This window comes from Pelophylax lessonae (assembly GCF_965119305.1).
Source record: "Pelophylax lessonae genome assembly, chromosome: 3".
NCBI classification, from domain to species: Eukaryota; Metazoa; Chordata; class Amphibia; order Anura; family Ranidae; genus Pelophylax; species Pelophylax lessonae.
Window position 1 is genome coordinate 495,313,761 of NC_138770.1, and position 25,150 is coordinate 495,338,910.

At 43.6% G+C, this 25,150-nt stretch overlaps 1 protein-coding gene across 1 annotated transcript in view; it reads left to right on the top strand.

The window, feature by feature from the left end:
- Positions 1-2,766: 2,766 nt before the first annotated feature.
- The window catches only part of LGALS8 (galectin 8), a 38,448-nt gene continuing 16,064 nt past the window's right edge, over positions 2,767-25,150 (top strand). The window contains exons 1-5 of the mRNA XM_082248930.1: positions 2,767-2,840; positions 5,604-5,692; positions 13,341-13,557; positions 18,189-18,308; positions 19,064-19,120. Coding sequence (XP_082105056.1) covers positions 2,802-2,840; positions 5,604-5,692; positions 13,341-13,557; positions 18,189-18,308; positions 19,064-19,120 — 522 coding nt within the window. The 5' untranslated portion in view covers positions 2,767-2,801. The remainder of the gene's footprint in view (positions 2,841-5,603; positions 5,693-13,340; positions 13,558-18,188; positions 18,309-19,063; positions 19,121-25,150) is intronic.

Sequence of the window (25,150 nt, forward strand, 5' to 3'; positions counted from 1 at the left end):
TTGAATTATAATTTTTTTTGGGACTGTTATATATCAGAATGTGAAAAATATTGTTTTTATTTTTTCAAAATTGTCGCTCTTTTTTTTTCAAAAATTTAAAATCGCACAGGTGATCAAATACCACCAAAAGAAAGCTCTATTTGTGGGGGAAAAAAAGACATAAATTAAATTTGGGTACAGCGTCGCATGACCGCGCAATTGTCTGTTAAAATAACGCAGTGCCGAATCGCAAAATATAGCCTGGTCAGAAATGGGGTAAAATCTTCCGGTCTTAATGTGGTTAAAAATACGCTCATTGAGAATTTTTTTGTCAAAGACATGTAGCTAAATACATTTTGGCCTAAATATATGACAAAAATTGAATATATTGGATATTTTTTAACTGTCAAATTAGAAAATGTCAATTTTTTCGCAAAATTTTTGCTATTTTTTTATTAATATCGCAAAAAGTGAAAAGCACAGAGGTGATCAAATACCACCAAAAGAAAGCTCTGTTTGTGGGAATAAAAGGACGTAAATTTTTTTTGGGTACGGCGTTGCATGACCGCGCAATTGTCAGTTAAAAGTCGCGCAGGGCCAAGATGAAAAAAGTGGCCTGGACGTAAAGCAGGAAAATCCTCCGGTCCTAAAGTGGTTAAACCTGCTCCGACCTCCAGTCTAAGCCCTTTACTCTATCGTCTGTCCTATAAAGCCGGGATCCTCAAACTACGGCCCTCCAGCTGTTGCGGAACTACACATCCCATGAGGCATTGTAAAATAGACCTGACTAGGCATAATGGGAATTGTAGTTCCTGAACAACTGGAGGGCCATTGTTTGAAGACCCCTTCTATAAAGGAAAGATGTCTATACTTGGCTAATCCAAAGTCAATCCTGTCTGGTCAAGTTTTATCAGCTCTCAGTTCCAGCTTCAGGGGAGAGGAGGGACAGCCAACAATGGATGCCACATAGTAAGTTTATGGGTGACTTCATCGCCCAGGCACTGCAGCCATTGTCTCTGCTCTCTCCCTGATGCAGGCTGCTGGGGAGTTCACCTGACTGGACAGGAGCGTCCTTAGATTAGGCAAGTATAGACATCTTTCCTTGGTGCTTTTCCACTGCATGGTACCGCATGGTACGGTGTAGGAACGGTTCGGTACGGTTTGGTACGGTGGCGCTTTTCCACTACATGGAACCGGACAGTACGGCTCTCCTATGGCACTTTTCCACTGCAAGTACTGGCTCGGCCCTGCTTGGCCCGGTTTGCTTTTCCACTGCTGGTACTGCATGGTACGGTGTTGGAGCGGTTCGGTACGGTATGGTTTGCTTTTCCACTAAAGTAGTACTAAAGTTAAGTGGGTGGGATAACAACGGGGTGGGTGGGATTCTCTGACCAATCAGTGGCTAGTAGTGACTGCATGCAAAGGATTGTGGGTTATGGTACCGGGTATGGTACCTCTTGGAACCACAATCGAGTAGGTACTGTTTTTGAGAGCCATACCGTTCGGTTCCATGCAGTGGAAAAGCACCGCCGTACCGTACCGAACCGTTCCTACACCATACCATGTGGTACCAGCAGTGGAAAAGCACAAAAGCGAGCCAAACCGTTCGGTTCCATGCAGTGGAAAAGCGCCCATAAACAGTACCACCTCAGTTGTGGTTCCAAGAGGGTCGTACCAGTACCATATCCCACAATCCTTTGCATGCAGCCTTGACTGTTTGTCACTGCTTGCCACTGATTGGTCAGAGAATCGTTGTTATCCCACCCACTTTAGTACTACTTTAGTGGAAAAGCAAACCGTACCGAACTGTTCCAACACCGTACCATGCAGTGGAAAACCAAACCGGGGCAAGCAGGGCCAAGTGGAGCCGAGCCGGTACTTGCAGTGGAAAAGTGCCAATATGTATAGGGTTTAGAACAGGGGTGGGAGCAGGTTTAAGCTTAGTACAGTATTAGCCCTACTTTAATGAATCTGTCCAAGTGTCTACAAAATTATTATAAAAGTATCCTATTTTATATATGCGCATACAGTGGCTGCATGTAATAAAGCAAGCAGCACTGAATCTGCCCTAATGTCTATATAAGTTTATATACGTATAGGTGCATTTGGTTGCTACATGTATTATGGTGGGTTAACATTGCAGTATGTAACAGTGCGTTTTTGGCATAATTCCCTTGCATTGGTTGGATCTCAAATGAAGTCTTCAACTGTACGAAAGGAAACGTGTTTGCATGTTTGCTCTGGGTGTCCTAGTCTCCTTTTTGGATTGGAAGGACAACAGAGATCCTGTGATTCTTTGGCAGTAGCAATTTGAGATACCCGTGAGACCCGGATATCTTCCAAAATCTATCGCTAGATTTGCGCTTACATTTAGAATGGGTATTTTCACAGGTCTCCCTTGTTGTATTTGTATTCTTACTGGGAGAGCTTTTGTCTCACTATGGGGAGATATTGTTTTGTATTTTTCATGTATATATTTTCATGAATTGATTTTAAATACATTTTTAATGATGTTACAATAAACTGATTTTTTACTAATTTAGCACTTGAGTTCTTTAATGGAGTTATCAGTGGCTGCCTATAAAGTCCCACCACCTCTTTTTTTTCTTTGTAAATTAGAAAGACAATTATTAAGACATTGTGTAGAGATATTATTTAATACTGTTCCTTTAGAGACTTGTTTTATGTACTCCTGTAAAATTTATTGGAATTTATTGACACTGTTCAAATAAAGAAGATGCATTACAAAACAGACCTTTACTGGATATGTATGCCGTGAATAACATCACATATCTATTTTGCAGCTTCCCCTAAAGCGAAAGATGTCTGGGTATGATCTTAAGAGGACCATTCTGGATCCGGTATGAAATTCTAATTGTTGTTAAACTTTAAGTTACCGTATATCTTTTCTAAACATTGTACTTTTTTTTTTTCTACCTAAGAGTAGAGGATACATTTTTTGAGGTATATAAGGAGCATTACAGGTATTAATACTAAATTTATATGAAAATAGTCTATTAACCACTTACTATATATATAGCGGCAGGGTGGCTCATACAGGCAAAACAACATATGGATACGTTGTTTGCTTGGTGGCAGCTAGGGGGCGAGCTCGCTCCCCTGCCCCCAATCCTCAGCGGGGAAGCCGATGCGTGTCTCAGGCGGCTCCGACTGCCATCTGACACCCACGATCGCTCCCTGCTGAGAGAGAAGGATTGTCGGCTGTTGTAAACTGTTTTTCTCCCTGGAATGGTCATAGTGCCCATGTGATCCTTCTATATAGGATCACGTCTCTATAGTAATTTCAGAAGCCACCCCCCCCCCACAGTTAGAATCACTCCCCTAGGCTCACATTTAACCCCTTGTCACCCACAGGGTTAACCCCTTCCCTGCCAGTGCCATTATTACAGTAACAGTGCATATTTTTAACACTGATTACTGTAGTAATGTCACTGGTCCCCCCAAAAGTGTCAAAAATGCGAGTTAGGGAGTTAGATCTGTCCGCCCCAATGTCGCAGTCCCGCAAAAAAATTGCAAATTGCCGCCATTACTAGTAAAAAAAAAAAAAAAAAAAAACCCCAATAAAAATGACATAAATCTTTCCCGTAGTTAGTAGACGCAATAACTTTTGCGCAAACCAATCAAAATACGCTTATTATGAAGAAAGCTCTATTTGTGGGAAAAAAAGAACGTCAATATTTTTTGGGTACAGCGTCGCACAACTGCACAATTGTCCGTTAAAGTAACGCAGTGCCGAATCGCAAAATAGGGGGAAAATCCTTCTGGTCTTAAAGAGGTTAAAAAAAGACATTTGCAGTTTTGTGGATCGGGGTTTTTCCAGATTTGCATACATTTACCAGGTTGCTGATAAATGTACTTGGGTCGGGTGCCACCAAGACTTGAAATCTTAACTGGGGGCTACAAGGAGCAATAAAAATGGGTAACGCCTGCTTAAATTTTTATCACTTGTGCATAGTCTTGGGTAAATTGGATTGCCCCACACTCTGCTAGAATGTAGTAACCTTATTGGGCTTTGTCGCAGACATGGTTAGGGCTCTTTCACACGGGCGTTCCGTATGTTCGTTTTTCATCCCATCCGTTTGCGGATGAAAAACGGACATAATGTATCTCTATGTAAATACGGATGTCAGCGGATGATCATCCGCTGACATCCGTTTTTCGTCCTTTCAGTTCAGTTCAGTTTTTTGGAACGGAAGAGAAACCTATTTTTTCTTCCGTTCAAAAAACGGAACGGACGCAAAAACGGATGTCAGTGGTGTCATCCGCTGACATCCGTATTTACATAGAGATACATTATGTCCGGTTTTCATCCGCAAACGGATGGGATGAAAAACGGACAGACGGACCGGATGACACAAGTGTCATCCGTGTCCGTTTCAAAAAAAAAAAGAAAAAAAGGACCTGATCGGGCAAAAAAAACTGAACGCCCGTGTGAAAGAGCCCTTAGAAACTCATAGCACACAGAACCGGGATATAAATATTAGAGATGTTAACGCATTTCACACCCTATCACACTTATTCAAAACATAAAATCAACACCATTATGTCTCCTATATAATCCCCAATAACCACAGTTGTAGAAGCCGCTAATCACCTATTAACCCATCATGGAAGGAAAGAAAACACAGCAGAACCTACACACAGTGTTGCATTACACCATAATACTAATTACAAAATGACACTGAAAAAAATGAAACAAAAATAAGCACTATGATAGCAAAAAAGAAACCAAAGTAACCAAAAAATTAATAATAGAAAAATATAACAAAACAGGAAACATGATAATCATCCCAGAAAAAAAACCAAGGCATAAAGGAAATGCAAGGAATTTAGCACCAAAGTAAAAGAAAAATATATAAATAAAAGGAAAAAAATATATATAATATACACTTTTGTTTGCTAAAGCCTAAAATAAAAAGAAAATGCACTTTTTAAAAAGTATATGACTCGGTAATAAGAATTAAATTTAAATTACAAAGACAAAACTTATTTTTTTTTCTTATTTTTTTTTTTTTTTAGGACGCCTGTCAGGTTATTATTGCTATCTCTTCCTCTAGGAAGATTCACCATCTCTACTTGTCTGGTTTACCATTAACATTGAAAATGAAAATGAAAGTAAAATAAAATAAAATGTGTGTTGTCCACAAAAACAGTAATGAAGGGGACATCTTCCAATGGGGACACTAGTTCTGGTGACCTGGGGGCCCCCAAGCAATTCCCCTAATTAACCGGGATTTCCACTCACTTCCTAATTTTGGCTGTGGGACAGGAAGTAAAGGGAAATCTCCCCAATGGGATGCAGATGGCAAAAAAATGGCAGGGGTTATAACCCTCCCCTGCTCTATCCAATATAAAAAAAGTTTTGCCTATATTGGGTTCTTATAAACAATCCTAAGGTAGTCCATCTTTATTTGCATGTATGGCTAGTTTTCTACCATGCCTCATGCACACAAATATGGAATGAATATCAATATAGGAGATTGAGACCTTGTGATAACACTGACAGAGCAAAAGGCACTACAGTATTGTAGTGGTGTGCATGTCTGTACTGTATTGTTCTTTATAGCTATATACGTAATCATAATTGTCTACTTTTAATGCAGCCCATCCCTTATGTGTGTACAATCCTTGGAGGCCTGGAACCTGGGACTATGGTAGTAATCCATGGAACTGTCCCTAATGATGCAGACAGGTAACAGAAAAATGCATTTACTCAGTTTTACAAAACTATTAGTTGTTTACTAATCAATGACAATGCACTCACTGTCCTATCAGTAATGGAAGACTTTTGACAGGTTTTGAAGATCAAAATTACAATTTTGCCCACTGATAAATATTTCCTGGTATGTTATGGTGACTGAAGATAATTTCTTCCTTTGGTTACAAATTATTGTGGGAGGATAATGCTCTAACAAACGATGCTCTAATGTACCAGGTCATCTGTAACCATGTGGCGCTTATTACTAATGTTCATATTAAAGAACATCTGGGTACCACTTTAAATGAAATCATGTTATGGTCAGTGCTGACCGTAACATGATTTCATTTAAAGTGGTTGTAAACCCTTACCTTAACTCACTGAAGTGACTTGTCTCAGGTAATACACAGAGATGAAACAAAGCCCCCTACATAGGTTGTACTTGTGTATCTGCAGCCCTCTCCTCTATACAGCTTTTCATAGTGCAGAATTTATACAGCTTGTCTGAGATTTCAGAAAACAGAGGGCAAGGCGGTGAAGTTACACTCTTTTAGACCTCAGTGAAAACAGCTCTACAAGTTTATTGGAGAGAAGGGACACACCCCCTTCACACAGCACATAGGAACAGGTTGAGGCTGTCAATCACAGGCTGTGTGCTGGAGCTCCCTCCCCTGTCAACTTTTAGAAGTGCCTTGTACAAATAACAGAGGAATGAGGCAGCAGAGAGAAATGCTGATTGGGACAGGTACACACTATAGAGGCAAATGTTTAGTTCATATTTCATGTTATAGGTTTACAACCACTTTAATTTAAGCTGTAAACAGCAAGCACATATAGGAAAGATAAAAACATTTAATTTTAAGAGAGCATATTCCATACCAATAAGGGCAATACGTTTAAAAGTAAAAAGCTATGTGGCTCATGTCCATAGTTAAAAAAAGCCATAAAAAAAATAGGAAAAGGGCATTTAAAAATGTTAAAAATGAAGGAACACTTTCATCATTTGAAAGTTACAAACAATATAACAAAATATGTAAAAAGGAAATGAAGGTCTCCAAAAATTCTAAACTAAAGTGGATGTAAACCCGATTCATGAAATATGACCTGGGCACAAATATCTGTATTTACTTGTTTACTTATCTCTAATCTCTCTGGTACCACTAGATTGTGGCTCTAAAGTCTAGGGATCTTTTTTTTAATGGATTCCCTGCATTGAGGTGAAAAACACCCCACTAACTGTTCTCCTCCCCACGCCAAACATTACCATAGTCCTCTATGGGTCCGGTGCTCTGCCCGGCTGCAGCTCTTCTCTCCCCTCAACCTGCTTTTACAGGTTTCAATGAAAGCTGCTGCTGTCAGTCAAATCCCATGAGGAGGGAGCAGGGCTGAACTGCGCTGTGTGTGGCTATGGATGCATGCAGCCCAACCCAGGAGTGTGCCTGCATGAGTGCCCCCCATAGCACACAGCTTGCTATGGGGGCTCTCCTAAAAAGAATGAGGGAGGAGCATTGGTGGGAGACTGCCAAAGGAGAGGTAAGAGACCAGCTCTGTGCAATATTGTTGCACAGAGCAGGTAAGAATAGTTTATTTTTTTTTAATATAAAAAAAAACTGTCTTTAGAACCATTTTACCTTCTATAGTCAGGAAGATACTTAAGAGCTTGATAAAAAGAACACATAAACAACAATTCTTAAAGGCAATAGACAGCATGGATTCATGCAAAGTTGTCAAACAAGTCTGTTTTCTTTTTGGAAGGAAGTAGGCAAAAACCTAGACGACAAAGTGTATGTAGATATAATGTACTTGGACTTTGCAAAAAGCATTTGATACAGTTCCCCACACACAGCTATAGATTATTTCTATATAGACTATAGAAATATCAAGTTTTAAATGGATGGAAAAAGGGCTAAAAGACTGTATTCTGAGAGTGGTGGTGATTTATACTGTGAATGCAGGCCGGCTATAGACCGGTCCAATCTTGGTCGGTTCAGCAGGAACAGGATGAAATTTGAACCATGTATGGGTAGACTGAATGTACCCAAGTTGATTGATATACCAATTCGGGTACAACCAGCTTGCCAGATTTTACATGCGATTATCGCTAGGGGTTGGTATAGCCGCTAACAATAATCACTGTGTTGTCCCAGTGGGGACTGTCTTCTAATAAATCCTGCTGGTTTTGGGATTTTGCTGGTTTATTGGTTTGTTTTCTGAGTGTTGAGAGCACAAATTGGGTGGTATCCAGCGAGTTTGGGAGTACTGAGAAGAGTTACAGACCAGAAGATTTATCCGATGCTCTGGTGTCCACAGGTGTTTATCTGCCGTGTTAACCTCTTATAAACTGGAGGTATACTTTATGGTAAGTGAGCATTATTAAGGGTAGTTTATAACCATGGATGAAAGTGAAGATTCACAGTACTGATGTTCATGATACAAGACTTTAGATCAGTGGCGGCCCGTGCATAGGGGGCGCCAGGGCGCCGCCCCCCCTACCCCTAAAGAAAAGAAAAAAAAAAAGAAGGAAAAAAAAACCAACAAATAAAGTTTTGAAAAAAAAAAAATTACAAAACGAACAAATAAAGTTTTGAAAAAAAAAAAAAAATTGTGTTCGCCGCTACCCCGGCCTATGTGGTGGCTATGGGGGGGGGGGGGGGGGGGGGTGGGATTTACAACCCAGAAGGGCGCCGATTGGCTGCCTTCTGGGGGCATAACCTGAGCGCAAGTCATTGCGCTTGGGCACCCCCACTTTCCTGATATCCTGGCTGTGATTGGTCCAGTCTACAGCCTGGACCAATCATCATCCAGGACATCCCATGGCCCCATGCTGACCCCGCTGACGTTGCGTGGACCGGCATTGCAGAGAGCGGAGAGGAGACCGGAGAAGAGGAGAGGGAGAAGCCGAGCCTCCAGGTAAGTGCACTGCTCTGTCGGGCACGCACGCATAGCTCTGCATTAGGGGACATATACTGGTGGTCACTGCACTGGAGGCACGCACGCATAGCTCTGCATTGTGGGACATATACTGGTGGTCACTGCACTGGAGGCACGCACGCATAGCTCTGCTTCAGGGGACATATACTGGTGGTCACTGCACTGGAGGCACGCACGCATAGCTCTGCATTGGGGGACGTATACTTGTGGTCACTGCACTGGAGGCACGCACGCATAGCTCTGCATTGGGGGACATATACTTGTGGTCACTGCATTGGAGGCACGCACGCATAGCTCTGCATATATACTTGTGGTCACTGCATTGGAGGCACGCACGCATTGCTCTGCATTGGGGGATGTATACTTGTGGTCACTGCACTGGAGGCACGCACGCATAGCTCTGCATTGGGGGACATATACTGGTGGTCACTGGCTGCACTGGAGGCACGCACGCATAGCTCTGCATTGGGGTATGTATACTTGTGGTCACTGCATTGGAGGCACGCACGCATAGCTCTGCATTGGGGGACATATACTTGTGGTCACTGCATTGGAGGCACGCACGCATAGCTCTGCATTGGGGGACATATACTTGTGGTCACTGCATTGGAGGCACGCACGCATAGCTCTGCATTGGGGGATGTATACTTGTGGTCACTGCACTGGAGGCACGCACGCATAGCTCTGCATTGGGGGACGTATACTGGTGGTCACTGGCTGCACTAGAGGCACGCACGCATAGCTCTGCATTGGGGGACGTATACTGGTGGTCACTGGAGGCACGCACGCATAGCTCTGCATTGGGGGACGTATACTGGTGGTCACTGGAGGCACGCACGCATTGCTCTGCATTGGGGGATGTATACTGGTGGTCACTGGCTGCACTGGAGGCACGCACGCATAGCTCTGCATTGGGGGACATGTATACTGGTGGTCACTGGCTGCATTGGAGGCACGCACGCATAGCTCTGCATTGGGGGATGTATACTGGTGGTTACTGGCTGCACTGGAGGCACGCACGCATAACTCTGCATTGGGGGACGTATACTGGTGGTCACTGGCTGCACTGGAGGCACGCACGCATAGCTCTGCATTGGGGGACGTATACTGGTGGTCACTGGCTGCACTGGAGCCACGCATGCATAGCTCTGCATTGGGGACATGTATACTGGTCACTGCATTGGGGACATGTATGCTGGTCACTACATTGAAAGGGGGCATTTATACTGGTCACTATATTGAAGGGGGCATGTACTGTGGGGTTTGTGCTAGGGGCCTGTACTGTGGGGTTTGTGCTTGAGTTGTTGGTGCGGGGTTTGTGCCTGAGGGGTTTGTGCTGGGGGGGGGTCTGTACTGTGAGGTTTGTGCTGGGGGGGTCTGTACTGTGAGGTTTGTGCTGGGGGGGTCTGTACTGTGAGGTTTGTGCTGGGGGGGGGTCTGTACTGTGAGGTTTGTGCTGGGGGGGGGTCTGTACTGTGAGGTTTGTGCTGGGGGGGGTCTGTACTGTGAGGTTTGTGCTGGGGGGGGTCTGTACTGTGAGGTTTGTGCTGGGGGGGGGTCTGTACTGTACTTGCGCCCCCCCCCATCTTAAAACTTCACCAGCCGCCACTGCTTTAGATGGACTTTGGATTAGCTTATTTTGAGCATTTGGATTGGTTACATACAGTATATCACAAAAGTGAGTACACACACACACACACACACACATTTTTAATATATTTTATTATATCTTTTCAATGACAACACTGAAGAAATGACACTTTGTTACAATGTAAAGTAGTGAGTGTACAGCTTGTATAACAGTGTAAATTTGCTGTCCCCTCAAAATAACTCAACACACAGCCATTATTGTCTACACCGCTGGCAACAAAAGTGAGTACACCCCTAAGTGAAAATGTCAAAATTGGGCCCAATTAGCCATTTTCCCTCCCTGGTGTCATGGGACTTGTTAGTGTTACAAGGTCTCAGGTGTAAATGGGGAGCAGGTGTGTTAAATTTGGTGTTATCGCTCTCACTCATACTGGTCACTGGAAGTTTAACATGCCACCTCATGGCAAAGAACTCTGAGGATCTGAAAAAAAGAATTGTTGCTCTACATAAAGATGGCCTAGGTTATAAGAAGATTGCCCTAATCCTGAAACTGAGCTGCAGCACAGTGGCCAAGACCATACAGCGGTTTACCAGGACAGGTTCCATTCAGAACAGGCCTCGCCATGGTCGACCAAAGAAGTTGAGTGCACGTGCTCAGCGTCATATCCAGATGTTGTCTTTGGGAAATAGACGTATGACTGCTGCCAGCATTGCTGCAGAGGTTGTAGGGGTGGGGGGTCAGCCTGTCAGTGCTGAGACCATACGCTGCACACTGCATCAAATTGGTCTGCATGGCTGTCGTCCCAGAAGGAAGCCTCTTCTATAGATGATGCACAAGAAAGCCCGCAAACAGTTTGCTGAAGACAAGCAGACTAAGGACCTGGATTACTGGAACCATGTCCTGTGGTCTGATGAGATCAAGATAAACTTATATGGTTCAGATGGTGTCAATGGTGTGTGTCGGCAACCGGGTGAGGAGTACAAAGACAACTGTGTCTTGCCTACAGTCAAGCATGGTGGTGGGAGTGTCATGGTCTTGGGCTGCATGAGTGCTGCCACCACTGGGGAGCTACAGTTTGTTGAGGGAACCATGAATGCCAGCATGTACTGTGACATACTGGAGCAGAGCATGATCCCCTCCCTTTGGAGACTGGGTCGCAGGGCAGTATTCCAACATAACGACCCCAAACACACCTCCAAGACGACCACTGCCTTGCTGAAGAAGCTGAGGGTAAAGGTGAAGTTCTAGCCAAGCATGTCTCCAGACCTAAACCCTAATTAGCATCTGTAGCATCTCCTTCAAACGGAAGGTGGAGGAGCACTGACACTTTGGGCCAAATTTGGACATTGGGGGTGTACTTACTTTTGTTTCCAGCAGCTTAGACATTAATGGCTGTGTGTTGAGGTATTTTGAGGTTACAGCAAATTTACACTATTATACAAGCTGTACATTCACTACTTTACTTTGTAGCAACGTGTCATTTCTTCAGTGTTGTCACATGAAAAGATATAATAACAGTTTTACAAAAATGTGAGGGGTGTACGTACTCTTGTGAAATACTGTATGCGGGGGTTACGTTCTGGACCCAGCGGCGAAAAGTGAAATTCCGCGAAATAGAAAAACCCTATTAAAATGCATTGTAGGCATGTTTATTTTACTGTCACTGTACGTGTAGAAGCATTTTAAGGTCTTTAAACACACTTTTAAAACAATAGAAACTCATTTAAACACATAAAATATACTAAGAGACATAGCAAGAGCTATGGAAAACACAAAAATGTTTCATTTTTTAATGATTTATATAGTAAAATAACATTACAAAAAAAAACGCAAATTACCGGGACCGCAAAAACTGAACCGCGATGGAGCGGGGGATTACTGTATATGCGCATACTGACTCTTTGCATTTAAGGTTGATGTATGTGAATTTATTATTGCACGTGAGCACTTTGCATTATGAAATGCTTATGTATTTATGAATGCACACTCATATGAATTTATGTATGAAATGTTATGTACCTATGTTTTTTTCTGAGGCATTTTATATTATGATTTTAAGGGACAGTGCACTTTTTTTTGTATAGTTCTTAGTTGATAACATGAGCTTTGGGGTTTGCAGCAGTTTTCTGAAATTTCGATCGTTTTTTGAACACCGAGCACAGATTTATTATCCCTCTCATCTCTCACTTACCTGCTCCATGACAGCTTTTGAATCATCACCTCTCTGTTCAAAATTTAAAAAAAAAATGCATCTCAGGCCATCACTTCCTGTAGCATCATGTGACCATCTAGGGAACGTCATATCCCATCATGCACTGCCTTACTGCATCAAAGAATAGGGTATATTTCCTTCTCAAGACCACACTTCCCTCACCCTTATACCACCTCCTTCTTTTTTATTTTTTTCCCCATGAACTTTTCTACATCTTCCTTTTAAGGTGGCCATACACTAGTTACATTACCAAATATGTGCTTTCCTTTAACCATTATTATTGGTTGTTCTTTTCCAGCCTCCCATGTCCTCTCTGTTAACTTTAGACTTCCTCTGATCCTGCCTTTTTTTTTTTCCTTGATATGCTATGGAAGGATGTGTGACCCCCCCCCCCCCCTACATTTGTTGTATGATTTGGATTTTCAGTTCATCTCTGGTGAATACCTGGAATCGCTGCATGAACCACCAGTGCTGTTTTATTTTCAATCATCCCTATTGTTTGTGTAGTTACTGTATTGTGTAACTTGTAATTCTTTTATATTTGAAAAGCAATAAAAAATTATTTAAAAAAAAAAAAAAGGGGGGGGGGGCATACACCGTACAATCTCCTTTAGATCTACCATCAGCTATGTAGTGCAAGGGCCTGCCTGATTTGATACAAATTGAATAGTGTTTAGCTGGGTTTTCCTATTCCATAGTTTAGGTAAATTTTAAAGGAAATTGTACAGAGATTGCACAAAATTCAAATTGCATTTTGTATGGCCACCTTTTATACATCTAAAATGAACTAGTCCCCCTTTCGGTCTTTAAGTAAATGAAATACAATCTACAAATTAATATATAATTTCAAATTTTGACCATAGCTACCATTTTAACGTTCATAATTTTGCTTTAATGATTGTTGCCAGGTTCCAGATAGACTTCCAGTGTGGGAGCAGCACAAGCCCACGTAGTGATGTGGCTTTCCACTTCAACCCAAGGTTTAAAGGCTGGTACTGGGGCCAGATCATCTGTAATACCTTAGAAAATGAAAGCTGGGGCTGGGAAGAAAAAACATACCCCATGCCTATCACACCGGGGAAGCCATTTGAAGTCATATTTCTTGTTTTGCCTCATAAATTCCAGGTGAGTTTATATCATTACTCTGTTGTATATTCCGAATATTTTAAAGGAAGGGAAGGATTCTGTTTGATTAGGCACACCTTATTTAACAATTAGGGCACTTTCACACGGTCGCTCAGTTTTTTATCTCCGCTCCGGCACTTTTTTTTTTTTCACGGACACGGATGACAGTTGTCATCCGCTCCGTATGTCCGCATATCATCCCATCCGTTTGTGGATGATATACGGACATAATGTATGTCTATGGGGATTGCGGATGTCAGAGGATGACACCGACATCCGATTTTGCATCAGTTCCGTTTTTTTAACGGAGGAAAAATAGGGTTCTGTTCCAAAAAACGGAACAGAACTGAAAGGACACAAATCGGATGTCAGCGGATGGTCATCCGCTGACATCCGCAATCCCATAGACATTCATTATGTCCGTATATCACCCGCAAACGGATGGGGTGATATACGGACATAAGGAACGTCCGTGTGAAAGAGCCCTTAAACTGTGGTGGGGACATGCTCAATTCTAATAATCCATTTTGGGTGTTGTAGTGAACGCAGTTTGGACTACCTTTTTAGGCAACAGATACTTTTGTTGGTAATATTTATTGCTCACCATGAGTATAATACATACTGAGGCTTAGGCTCTGTGCGATTTCAGATATGACTTGAGTCGCTTAGAATCGCATGACAATGTAAACCACATTGTTTTCACTGGTGCTTATTCACATTAATGCAACTCACACGGCACGGTTTTGAAAACTGTTCCTGTACTCAGGGCAGCCATCAGGTGGGGGGACTACAGCCCATACACATGTAGGGGGCCTGGCTGCCTGGGCCTATACTTGCCTCCTGTTTCTAGTAATGTGTCCTACACCTACTACAGCTCAGTACCAAACTTTTTGCTGGAATAGCAATAGCTATAGGGGATAGTAACAGCATCCTTGCTTCTAAATACATACACTCCTGGGTAATATATGTATGTAGGAAACTGAAATATTATTTTACCCAACCCCCCCCCCCCCCCCCCCAGCGGACTCCTGCACACTTGCTATGGGCTCTCTTGTATTCAAATCCTCAAATCTACTGCTGACACTGTGCAGAGGAGGTGAGCTAAGCTGCAGTCTGAGCAGTTTGTGGAGATAAGCTGGTAGCCTTTCATGTCAGGACAGAGCACGGATTTGTTTGCAGGACATTCGACACTGGCAGGGAGGGTCGGGAGAGTGTGTGTGTATACACATCTCTCAATCAGGCACACATTACTGTATAAGCCTAATTTATGACCATGCCATTTTGTTTGTGACTGTCTCTTTATTGGATTGGGCCATCTATTGCCAAAAAATTAGGGATGTCTTCTTGCTGTATTGCCCTGTCTCTTTGTTGGATTGGGATGTCTCTTTGATGAATATTTGGGGATGTCTCTTTGCTGAATGTATGGAGCTGTCTCTGCTTAATATTTGGGGATGTATGTTTGCTGGATTGGAATGTCTCTTTGATGAATATATGGGCTGTCTCCTTGAATATTTGGGGATGTCTCTTTGCTGAATGTATGGAGCTGTCTCTTTGCTTAATATTTGGGGATGTCTGTTTGCTGGATTAGAATGTTTCTTTGATGAATATATGGGCTGTCTCTTTGAATATTTGGAGATGTCTCTTTGCTGAATATTTGGGGATAACTCTTTGCTTACAAATGAAATGCAGTGCAGCGCAAAATGCTAGTTACAAATAGGATGTAATTAAAAGTCCCTTATTAAGAAACCAAGTTCCACATTATCAGTGAAAGAAAAATGGAAACACGATACTTCAGGTGATGGCTCCTTGCTGGATTGGTATGACTCTTTGCTGAATATTTGGGGATGTCTCTTTGCTGGATTTGGGATGTCTGTTTGCTGGATTGGGATGTCTCTGCTGAATATTTGGGAATATCTCTTTTCCTGGATTACACTGTCTTTTTGCTGAATATATGAGGATGAGTCTGCTGGATTGGGATGTCTTTTTGCTGAATATATGGGGATGTCTCTTTGCTGGATTGGGATGTCTCTTTACTGAATATTTGGGGATGTCTCTGCTAGATTGGGATATCTATTTGCTGAATATTTGGGGATGTCTCTTTGCTAGATTGGGCTGTCTTTTTGAACATTTGTGGGATGTCTCTTTGCTAGAATAAACTGTCTCTTTGAATATTTTGAAATGTCTCTTTGCTGGATTGGGATGTCTCTTTGCTGAAAATATGGGCATGTCTTTGGTGGATTGGAACGTCTTTTTACTGAATATTTGAGGATGTCTCTTTGCTGGATTGGGATATCTCTATGCAGAATATATGGGTATGTCTCTTTGATGGATTGGGATGTTGTTTTGCTGAATATATGGGAATGTCTCGTTGCTAAATGTTTAGGGATGTTTCTGTGCTGGATTGGGTTGTCTCTTTGCTGGATTGGAACGTGTTTTTGCTGAATATTTGAGGATGTCTCTTTGCTGGATTGGGATATCTCTATGCAGAATATATGGGTATGTCTCTTTGATGGATTGGGATGTCGTTTTTGCTGGATATATGGGAATGTCTCTTTGCTGAATATTTGGGGATGTTTCTTTGCTGGATTGGAATGTCTTTTCCTTAATATTTGGGGCTGTCTCTTTGCTGGATTGCGATGTCTCTTTTAGGGCTGCGCATCTTCACTGGACTCACAAATCGATTACGATTATCATGTGAACGATTATCGATGCATCACGATTACTGCCCACAGCCCCTATTTAGATAACATAGCCCCCTCATTGACATAACACAGCCAATTTACATTATATAGCAGCCCCCCCCCCCCTGCACTTCACAGCAAAGCCCTGCCCTGCCGGCTGCCAGTGCACTGCAAATTAGTGTCAGTGACTGAGTTTCAAGGACACTTTCATTGTGTAAGGGTTAATGTAAACTGATGCCTGAGTGATTACCCTATTATCTCCGGTGCACTCAGCCGGCAGGGAGGAGGGGGAGGAGGAAGAGATCTGCCGGCCAGAGGGCACGTGACTGGACTGTGGCGGAGATGAAAAGACGGTAGATGATAAGGTAAAATCAGGCATCACACACCTTACACACTGGAAGTGTCCCTGAAACTGAGTCACTGACACTAATTTGTTTTAACATTTGAGTGCACGGGCTGCCGGCAGGGCTGTCCTTGGAGAGGCGGGGGGGGGGGAGCCAGGATGACGTCCTCCACGCATCGATGCGGCCGGTCCTCAGCATCGGATTCGAATCGTTCAAGGCCGCATCGCGATGCATCGATGCAATGATTATTTTCAACACCCCCTAGTCTCTTTGCTGAATATTTGGGGATGATTCTTAGCTTGATTGGGCTGGCTCTTTGCTGAAAATATATGGGGATGTCTCTTTGCTGGATTGGGCTGTTTTTTTGCTAAATTTTTGGGGATGTCTCTGCTGAATATAGGGGGCTGTCCATTTGCTGCTCTTTGGTCAAAATATAATTCCTTACCGTTAAATCTTGAAAGCACTGTTGACTTGGAATACACTTTTTTAATTTTCGTATATTAAGTTGTAAGAGTCTAAAATAAAAGTGGGTGCACTGAAGGACTCAGTGGAATGGCCAGTGGGTGGATTCAGTGGGATTGCCAGTGGGCAGACCCTGTGAAATGGTGGGCAGGGGTGGGGGGGGCAGACCTAAAGCTGTGTAAGGGGCGCCAACATTTTTGATGGCTGCCCTGCCTTACTGCTTTGGTTCAATTTCAGCCCCATAGAATATGCAAACCACGTCCTAGTTGCACTAGATGATTGCAGCAGTGTGAACCTAGCATTAAACTGTGTGCTGTTCTATGTTTGAAAACCCTATTCTGTACACTACACTGGGTCAGACCGATGCATAGCTTTGTGGTTAAAAAAAAAAAAAAAGTGCTGCTTGATATGCATATGATATTAAATTCAGGGTTTTTTTTATGTTGGCAAATACAGTTGACGCATCTCTTTTGCATTGATATACTGTATGCCTGGTTTTTTGTTGATTTTGTCTTGTTCTTTAATTTAAAAAAAAAAAATGTATTATTAAAAAACATACAGACAAAAGAACAGGTAAGGCTTCGTGTACACGGGACGTTTTAAAAAGTCCCTTGAATGCTGGAATTTAAAGGACATTTAAAACGTCCGTTGTGTCGCGTTTGCACCCGCGTTTAGCGGACGTTTGCGTTTAGAACCGTTTCTAGAGGTCAAAAAATCATTCCCCCTTTACCCTTTAAAATGGAAAAACGCGAGCGCTAAACACAGGTCATCGCGTTCGGTCGTGTTTTTGCGTTTGAAACGCCGGGAACACACGTTGGAACTCAAATAATTGCTTTCCAAAAAACGTCCCTGAACTCAACTGCCTGCAAATGACTGTAAACGACCCTGTGTACATGGACAGATAAGATAACATAGAGGAGAGTTCAGGGGCTTCTGAAAAAAACGCCCAACTGCTCCTAAACGGCCGTTTACAAGTTGCAGTGTACATGGACCCTAAAAGTTAAAATGGATGGATTTGTTTGTTTTGTTGTCTTTTTATTAGGTTTTGTAATTTTTGAATTGTAGAACTTTTTAAATGTTCTGTATATTTACATGTTTGTAGTTTATTGTTTTTGAGTATAAACTGTTCCTGGCTGTGTTTTAGGTTTCTTCAAATGGAAAATTCTTGCTCTCATACAAACACAGGATTAACCTGGATAAAATTGATACACTTGGTATATATGGACAAGTGAAAATAAATACAATTGGCTTTGTACATGAAACAGTAAGTAATTTTCTCTGTCACTCTTCCTATGGGAAAAGGGGGAAGGAATATCAATAATAATTCCTCTTGCTCAGGGAAAGTGGTTAAATGTTTTGAATTTGAATTACCTGTCTTTTACGCATATGTATTATCTATATTACTCTTTCTTTTGTGTAATTTATTTGGTATAGCGGAGCACAAAATATTGCCTCAATTTAAATGGGCTTTAAAAAAATAAATAAAAAATAGAAGCCTTATTTCATGCATACATGGCCATGTGAGTTATGAGCCCTCAGAAAACCAAAAGTCACATACAGTATTACAAAATTCTCAATACCAAAGATTTTAAAGCCTATTTTTGTTACCTTTTTAAGCTTATATTTTTGATTATATGCTCCATTTAAACGGGTGGTTGGGGGTGTTAAAGGTGTAAAGGCGGTAGGTGGCCTCAGTGGCCAGGCACTAACTTTAGAAAATAGTTGTGGTGTGTGTATGTATGTATGTATGCGTATATGTATATACGCGTGTGTGTGTGTGTGTGTGTGTATATGTATGTGTGTGTGTGTGTATATATATATATATATATATATATATACATGCATGCATACATACATACATACAGAAACGCATCAGGGACGGATCTGGAGTGCGTTTTTGTAGTGTGAACCAGCCCTAATAAATCTTGCTGTGTATACATACACCTTCATGTTGATTAGTACAAACGCACTGTGACAAAAGCAAAAAAAAAATTATATTAACATTTTTTTTTCTGCCAGCCACAGCAGAGTACACCACCAACTTCCCTTGCTGCCAGCCTCTTGGATAGCTGTCTGGTAAGATATTTTCATACATTTTAATGTTGGAAGCTATTTTTTACTGATTGTAATACTAGGTATATATCATATTTATTTTTCAAATAAGCTTTCATTGCATGGGGCACCTGTGACCTAAGTTTACAGAGCGATATGGATTTTCTAAAAAACAAAGCACTAAGGTAGAAGTAGCTGTTTCCTATCGAATTGTCTGCCTCTTGCTTACAAAGGTCAGCTTTTATCATTTATGTAAAACCTTTGTCGCAAAAGGGAAAAACTGTTTGCTGTAACTGCTTATAAAGTGCTAACCACCTTCTGCCCGCCATATGGTCAAATGATGGGCAGGCAGCAGATCTCTCCTGGGATGACATCATATGTTGTCTTCCTACTCTCGGCGTACTTGCGTGCCCACGGAGGGGGGGGGGGGGGTTCACGGTGCGGTGATCGGTGGTGTGCTCTGTCCCTTTGATATGGCGAATCACCTATCCCGCTTAAGAGCCAATGACTAGGTTCTTTACCCATGTGATCAGCTGTGTCCAGTAACATGACAAGGAAATGCCAGTTATCAGCATTCGGCATTCCTTTCCTCACACTAAACAGCGTGTAAGGAGAGAACAGCTTATCAGTGGCATTTCCTCATAGGGGACATCTGCACAGATAATCAGGGTACTGGACAGAATGGAGTACATTCGCATGGTGATGGCATCCCGGCATCAGGGGGATTTCCTTGCCTCTATCGACATCAAGGATGGTTACCTACACATTTCAATATGTGTCGGTCACCAGCGCTTCCTCCGCTTTGCTGTGGGAGAGAAGCATTATCAGTTTCCGGCGTTACCTTTTTGGTCTCGCCTCGGGTCTTCATAAAAGTGTTGGCCCCGGGGCTAGCACTGTTGCTACAGCAGGGGATCGCAGTACTGGGCTACTTGGATGACCTGTGAGCGGAATCTCCTACTGCTCTGATGGACAATGTGGAGATCACTAGACAAACTCTGAGGGAGTTTGGCTGGATTCTGAATTTTCACAAGTCTTCTCTGGTTTTTTCCACAAATCTGAACTATCTGGGTCTGACTCTGAACTCGGCTCTAGCCAGTGTTCCTTTCTCTGGACAAACTCCAGAAACTGCAGGCTGCAATTCATCTTCTGCTGTCAAGCAGATGGTCATCCCTCCGGACTTGCATGCGGTTGCTGGGCCTGATGGTCTCTACCTTTTTGAGGTGGTTCCAGTTGCACAGTTCCATATGAGATCCCTGCAAAGGGAGATTCTGGCCAAATGGGACAAGTGTCTGCAATCTCTAAACAATCGGATCTGGCTGAGACGGCTAACGAGGGTCCATGATCTGGTGGCTTTGTTCTGCGGCGCTTCAACAGGGCAAATCCTTTCTTCCCTTGTATTGGACAGTGGTCACCATGGATGCCAGCCTGTCCAGGTGGGGAGGCGTCCTAGGCTAGGACTCTGATAAGGAAGTCTGGACATTGGAAGTGTCCAGACTTCCGATCAATGTCCTGGAACTCCGAGCGATTAGACTGTGCCTGGATCATTAGATGACTCATCTTCAGGGCTGTCCAGTGCGGATTCAATCGGACAACGCCACGGCCGTGGCTTATGTCAATCACCAGAGGGCACAAGAAGTGTCTTGGTGGCTCTGGAGGTATCCGGCATTCTATAACGTTTCATTCTGGCCCTTTCCGCCGTACACATTTCGGGGGTGGAAAACTGGCAGGCAGATTATCTAAGTCAGCAGGCGTTTGATCAAGGGGAGTGGTCCCTTCATCCGGAGGTGTTTTGTCCGTTGTGTCTCCGGTGGGGCACCCCCGAGGCTGATCTGTTGGCGTCTCAGCTTAACCGAAAGGTGCAGAGGTTTGTGGCATGGTCACGGGATCCTCTGGGAGATGCCACAGATGCACTTTTGGCCCTGTGAGGCCAGTATCATCTGATTTACGCCTTCCCTCCTCTCAAGCTTCTGCTGAGACTCTTGCACAGGATTGAGGCAGAAGGGATTCTGGTCATTTTAGTGGTTCTGGACTGGCCTCGACGGTCTTGGTACGCCGACCTGGTGCTGCTGGTCACCAAGTCCCTCGGAGACTACCTCTCAGAGAGGATCTGCTGTCCCAAGGGCCGATTTTCCATCCTGCTTTACAGTCGCTGGCTTTCATGGCTTGGCTGTTGAAAGTCAGGTTCTGAAGGATAGGGGTTTATCTATCTGCGTCTGTGATTCCAACGCTTTTGAAAGCCAGGAAGTATATCGCCAGGAAGTATATCTCTAGGAAGATCTACCATCGTACGTGGAAAACGTAAGTTATTTTCTTTTGGGGTTCACCCTCACTCTTTCTCGTTGGCTCGGGTCTTCACCTTCCTTCAACGAGGGGGGGGGGGGGGTTAAGCAGACATTTGCTTTAAATACCATCAAGGGCCATGTGTTGGCCTTGGCGGCCTTTTTTAATTGACCTTTTGGCCACGTACTCCCTGGTGCGTACCTTTTTTTTATTCAGGGGGTTCCACACTTGACTCCTCCAGTACAGTCTCCGTTACCACCTCGGGACCTCAACTTGGTGCTCTCAGTTCTCCAGAAGCCTTCCTTTGAAAATCTTCGGGAGATTCCCCTGCTTTCGCTGTCCCAGAAGGTGGCATTTTTGGTGGCGATCACCTCTGCGTGCAGGGTGCCGGAATTGGCGGCATTATCTTGACGTTCACCTTACTTGGTGGTTCACAGAGCTATGGTGGTGCTTCGCCATTTGAACAAAGACATTGTGTTGCCTTCCCTGTGTCCCAGACCAAAACATCCTAAGGAAATTGCTTTGCATGCCCTAGATGTGGTTCAGGCAATCCAAGTGTACCTGGCAGCTACGGAGTCTTTTAGGACGTTAGACTCACTATTTGTGCTCACGGATGGGCCTCGGAAAGGACTGTCCGCTTCCTCTGCGACCATTTCCAGATGGATCCGACAGATGGTGACTCAGGCCTATTCAATCAAGGGTCAGGTTCCTCCTTTCCCTGTCAAGCCGCACTCTACTCGGGGCACTCAGTACTTCCTGGGCCTTGCATCATCAGACATCAGTGACGCGGGTTTGCAAGGCTGCCACCTGGTCGTCTGTGCACACTTTCACAAAGTTTTTAAAGGGGATGTGTTTGGTATCTGCGGATGCTTCTTTTGGCTGCAAGGTTTTGCAGGCTGCTGTTTAGAGGACTTGGTCCTCTTTGAGGGTGTAATGTTTTTCAGGTGGGCTCCAGTTTTTTGGTTGAGCTTCTGTTACCTGGTTGGCTATGGTTTAGCCTTGGGAATTTTTTTCTTGCTGTTCCCACTCCTCATGTTTGACACTGCTTTGGGACGTCACAATGGTTAAGAAGATCTGGAGCGGTGTCCGGTAATGAAAGAAAGAGAAAATGGGATTTCTCTTTCGTTCATTGACGGACACAGCTCCATATCTTCTTGACCCTTTGGTTTATGCTGCTCTCCATAGAAGTAGAACACTAGGTGGAAAAAAGTTTGACTATGCCCATAGTGCAGTCCCAGGGGGTATACTTACACTTCCTGCTCTAACGCTTCAGTTTCTAGGAACTCTCCTAGTTCCTTGCTGGGATCTCTGGTCCTGGCATTTTTTTCCATTTTTAAATGGAATCTTTTTCTTCTTTTATTATTTTCCTGTGACAACTGGCCTTACCAGTCTTGGTATGCAGATCTGATACAGTTGGTCGTCGATGCTCCTTGGAAACTTTCTCTAAGAGGAGATCTGTTGGCTCAAGGGACAATCTTACATCTTGCTTTAACAGCTTGGCTGTTCGGAAGCCAGGGGCTGAAGGTTAGAGGGTTGTCTGCATCGATGATTCCCACGCTGCTGCAAGCTAGTAAGTCTACTTCTAGGTAGATTTACCATCACATTTGAAGAGTTTACTTTGCGGATGTGAATCCTTTGGGGTTCACCTGGGCTCCTTTTTTGGAATATCGGAGTATCACAAACTGCTGTGGGTACTGCTGGCTCAGGCTGGTACTGCTGTGGGTACTGCTGGCTCAGGCTGGTACTGTGCTGCAGGTAATGCTGGCAGGTACTGCTGAGTGGGTACAGTTGGCCTGTACTGGTGGTAACTGCTGGCTGGTACTGTGCTGTGCTGTGGGTACTGCTGGCTGGTAGTGCTGTGGGTACTGCTGGCTGGTACTGCTGGCTCAGGCTGATACTGCTGTGAGTACTGCTGGCTCAGACTGGTACACTGCTGGCTGGTACTGCTGTGGGTACTGCTGGCTCAAGCTGGTAGTGCTGGCTGGTACTGCTGTGGGTACTGCTGGCTCAGGCTGGTAGTGCTGGCAGGTACTGCCGTGGGTACTGATGGCGGGAAATTCTGGCTAGAGACTCAGGAACAGCACCGCGTTGGAGGAAAATGGAGGTGATACTTCCTGTATTGGTCAGTCTCCACACAGAGTGCATTTGATATCACTCAGACTGTCAGGATGGAGCCAGAACTATACAGGAAACATCGGCTCCGTTCTGACAGCTGTGTTGCTTTCCTTGAGTTCTAAGCCCAAGCACCTTAAAGAGATTACATTCTTTGGATGTGGTTCGGGCAATCAAGGTGTAACTAGCAGTGACTGAGTCGTTCTGAAAATTGGATTCCCTGTTTGTCCTTACGGATGGACCCCATAAAGGGCTGGGCGCGTCTGCTGTGACCATTTCCAGATGGATCAGGCATATGGCGGTGCAGGCTTATTGTATTAAGGGTCAGGATCCTCCTTTCCCTGTTAAGGTGCATTCTACAAGGGCGCTTAGCGCCTCTTGGGAATTCCGTCATCTGGCGTCGGTGATGCAGGTTTGCAAGACAGCCACCATTGTCGTCCGTACACACTTTCACAAAATTTTATAAGGTGGATATGTTGGCATCTGCGAATGCCGCCTTTGGCCACAAGGTTTTTCAGGCCGCTGTTGGAGAAGATTAGTCCTCTTTGAGGGCGTATTTTTATTTTTTTGTCAGATGAGCTCCTGTTTTACCTGGTTGGTTACATTTAGCCTTTGGGAAGTATGTTTATTGCTGTGTTCTTTCCACCCCTCATATTGACACTGCTTTGGGACTTCCCAAGGGTCAAGAAGATAATGAACGAAAGAGAAATTGATTTTTGCCTTCCGTACAATCTTTTTCTCTGATTTTCATTGACTGACACAGCACCCACCCCTCTACCCTCTAATGAGTTGGGGTTTATGTTCTTCTGACACTGCTTGTTACAAAACTGAAGAGCTAGAGCAGGAATTGGGAGTATACCCCCTGGGACTGCCCTATGGGCGTAGTCAAACTTTTTTCCGCCTAGTGTCCTATTCCTCCCGAGAGCAGCAAAAAACCCAAGGGTCAAGAAGATATGGAGCTGTGTCTGTCAATGAACATTAGAGAAATGGATTTTACAGTAAGACAAAAATCCCATTTTTTGCTTACCGTAAAATCCATTTCTCTGATGTTCATTGACAGACACAGCACCCACCTCTCTGTGGAGTTGTAATTCTTCTAACACTACTTGTAACAAAACTGAGTACCTTTAGCAGAGAGGGGAAGTATACCCCCTGGGACTGTCCGTAGGCGTAGTCAGTCTTTTTTTTTTTTTTTTTTCTGCCTTGTGTTCTACTCCTGTAGGGGGCAGTATAACCCAATGGTTAAGAAAATCAGGAGTTGTCCATCAATGAACATCAGAAAATGGCAAGTCAAAAATCCCATTTTCTTCATCGGTTTAAGCCAATATGTATTCTGCTACATACTTTTGGTAAAAAATCCCAATAAGCGTATATTGGTTTGCTCAAAAGTTATAGCGTCTACAAACTAGCCACCTAGATAAAGGTAAGCCTGTGGATGTGGTGTATCTGGACTTTGCAAAGGCCTTTGACACCGTTCCCCACAAACGATTACTGTACAAACTAAGGAAGGTAGGTATGGACCATAAGGTGAGTACCTGGATAGAGAACTGGCTCCAGGGGAGAGTACAGAGGGTGGTGATTAATGGGGAGTACTCGGATTGGGCGGGTGTGGAAAGTGGGGTCCCCCAGGGTTCTGTCCTGGGACCAATCCTGTTTAATTTG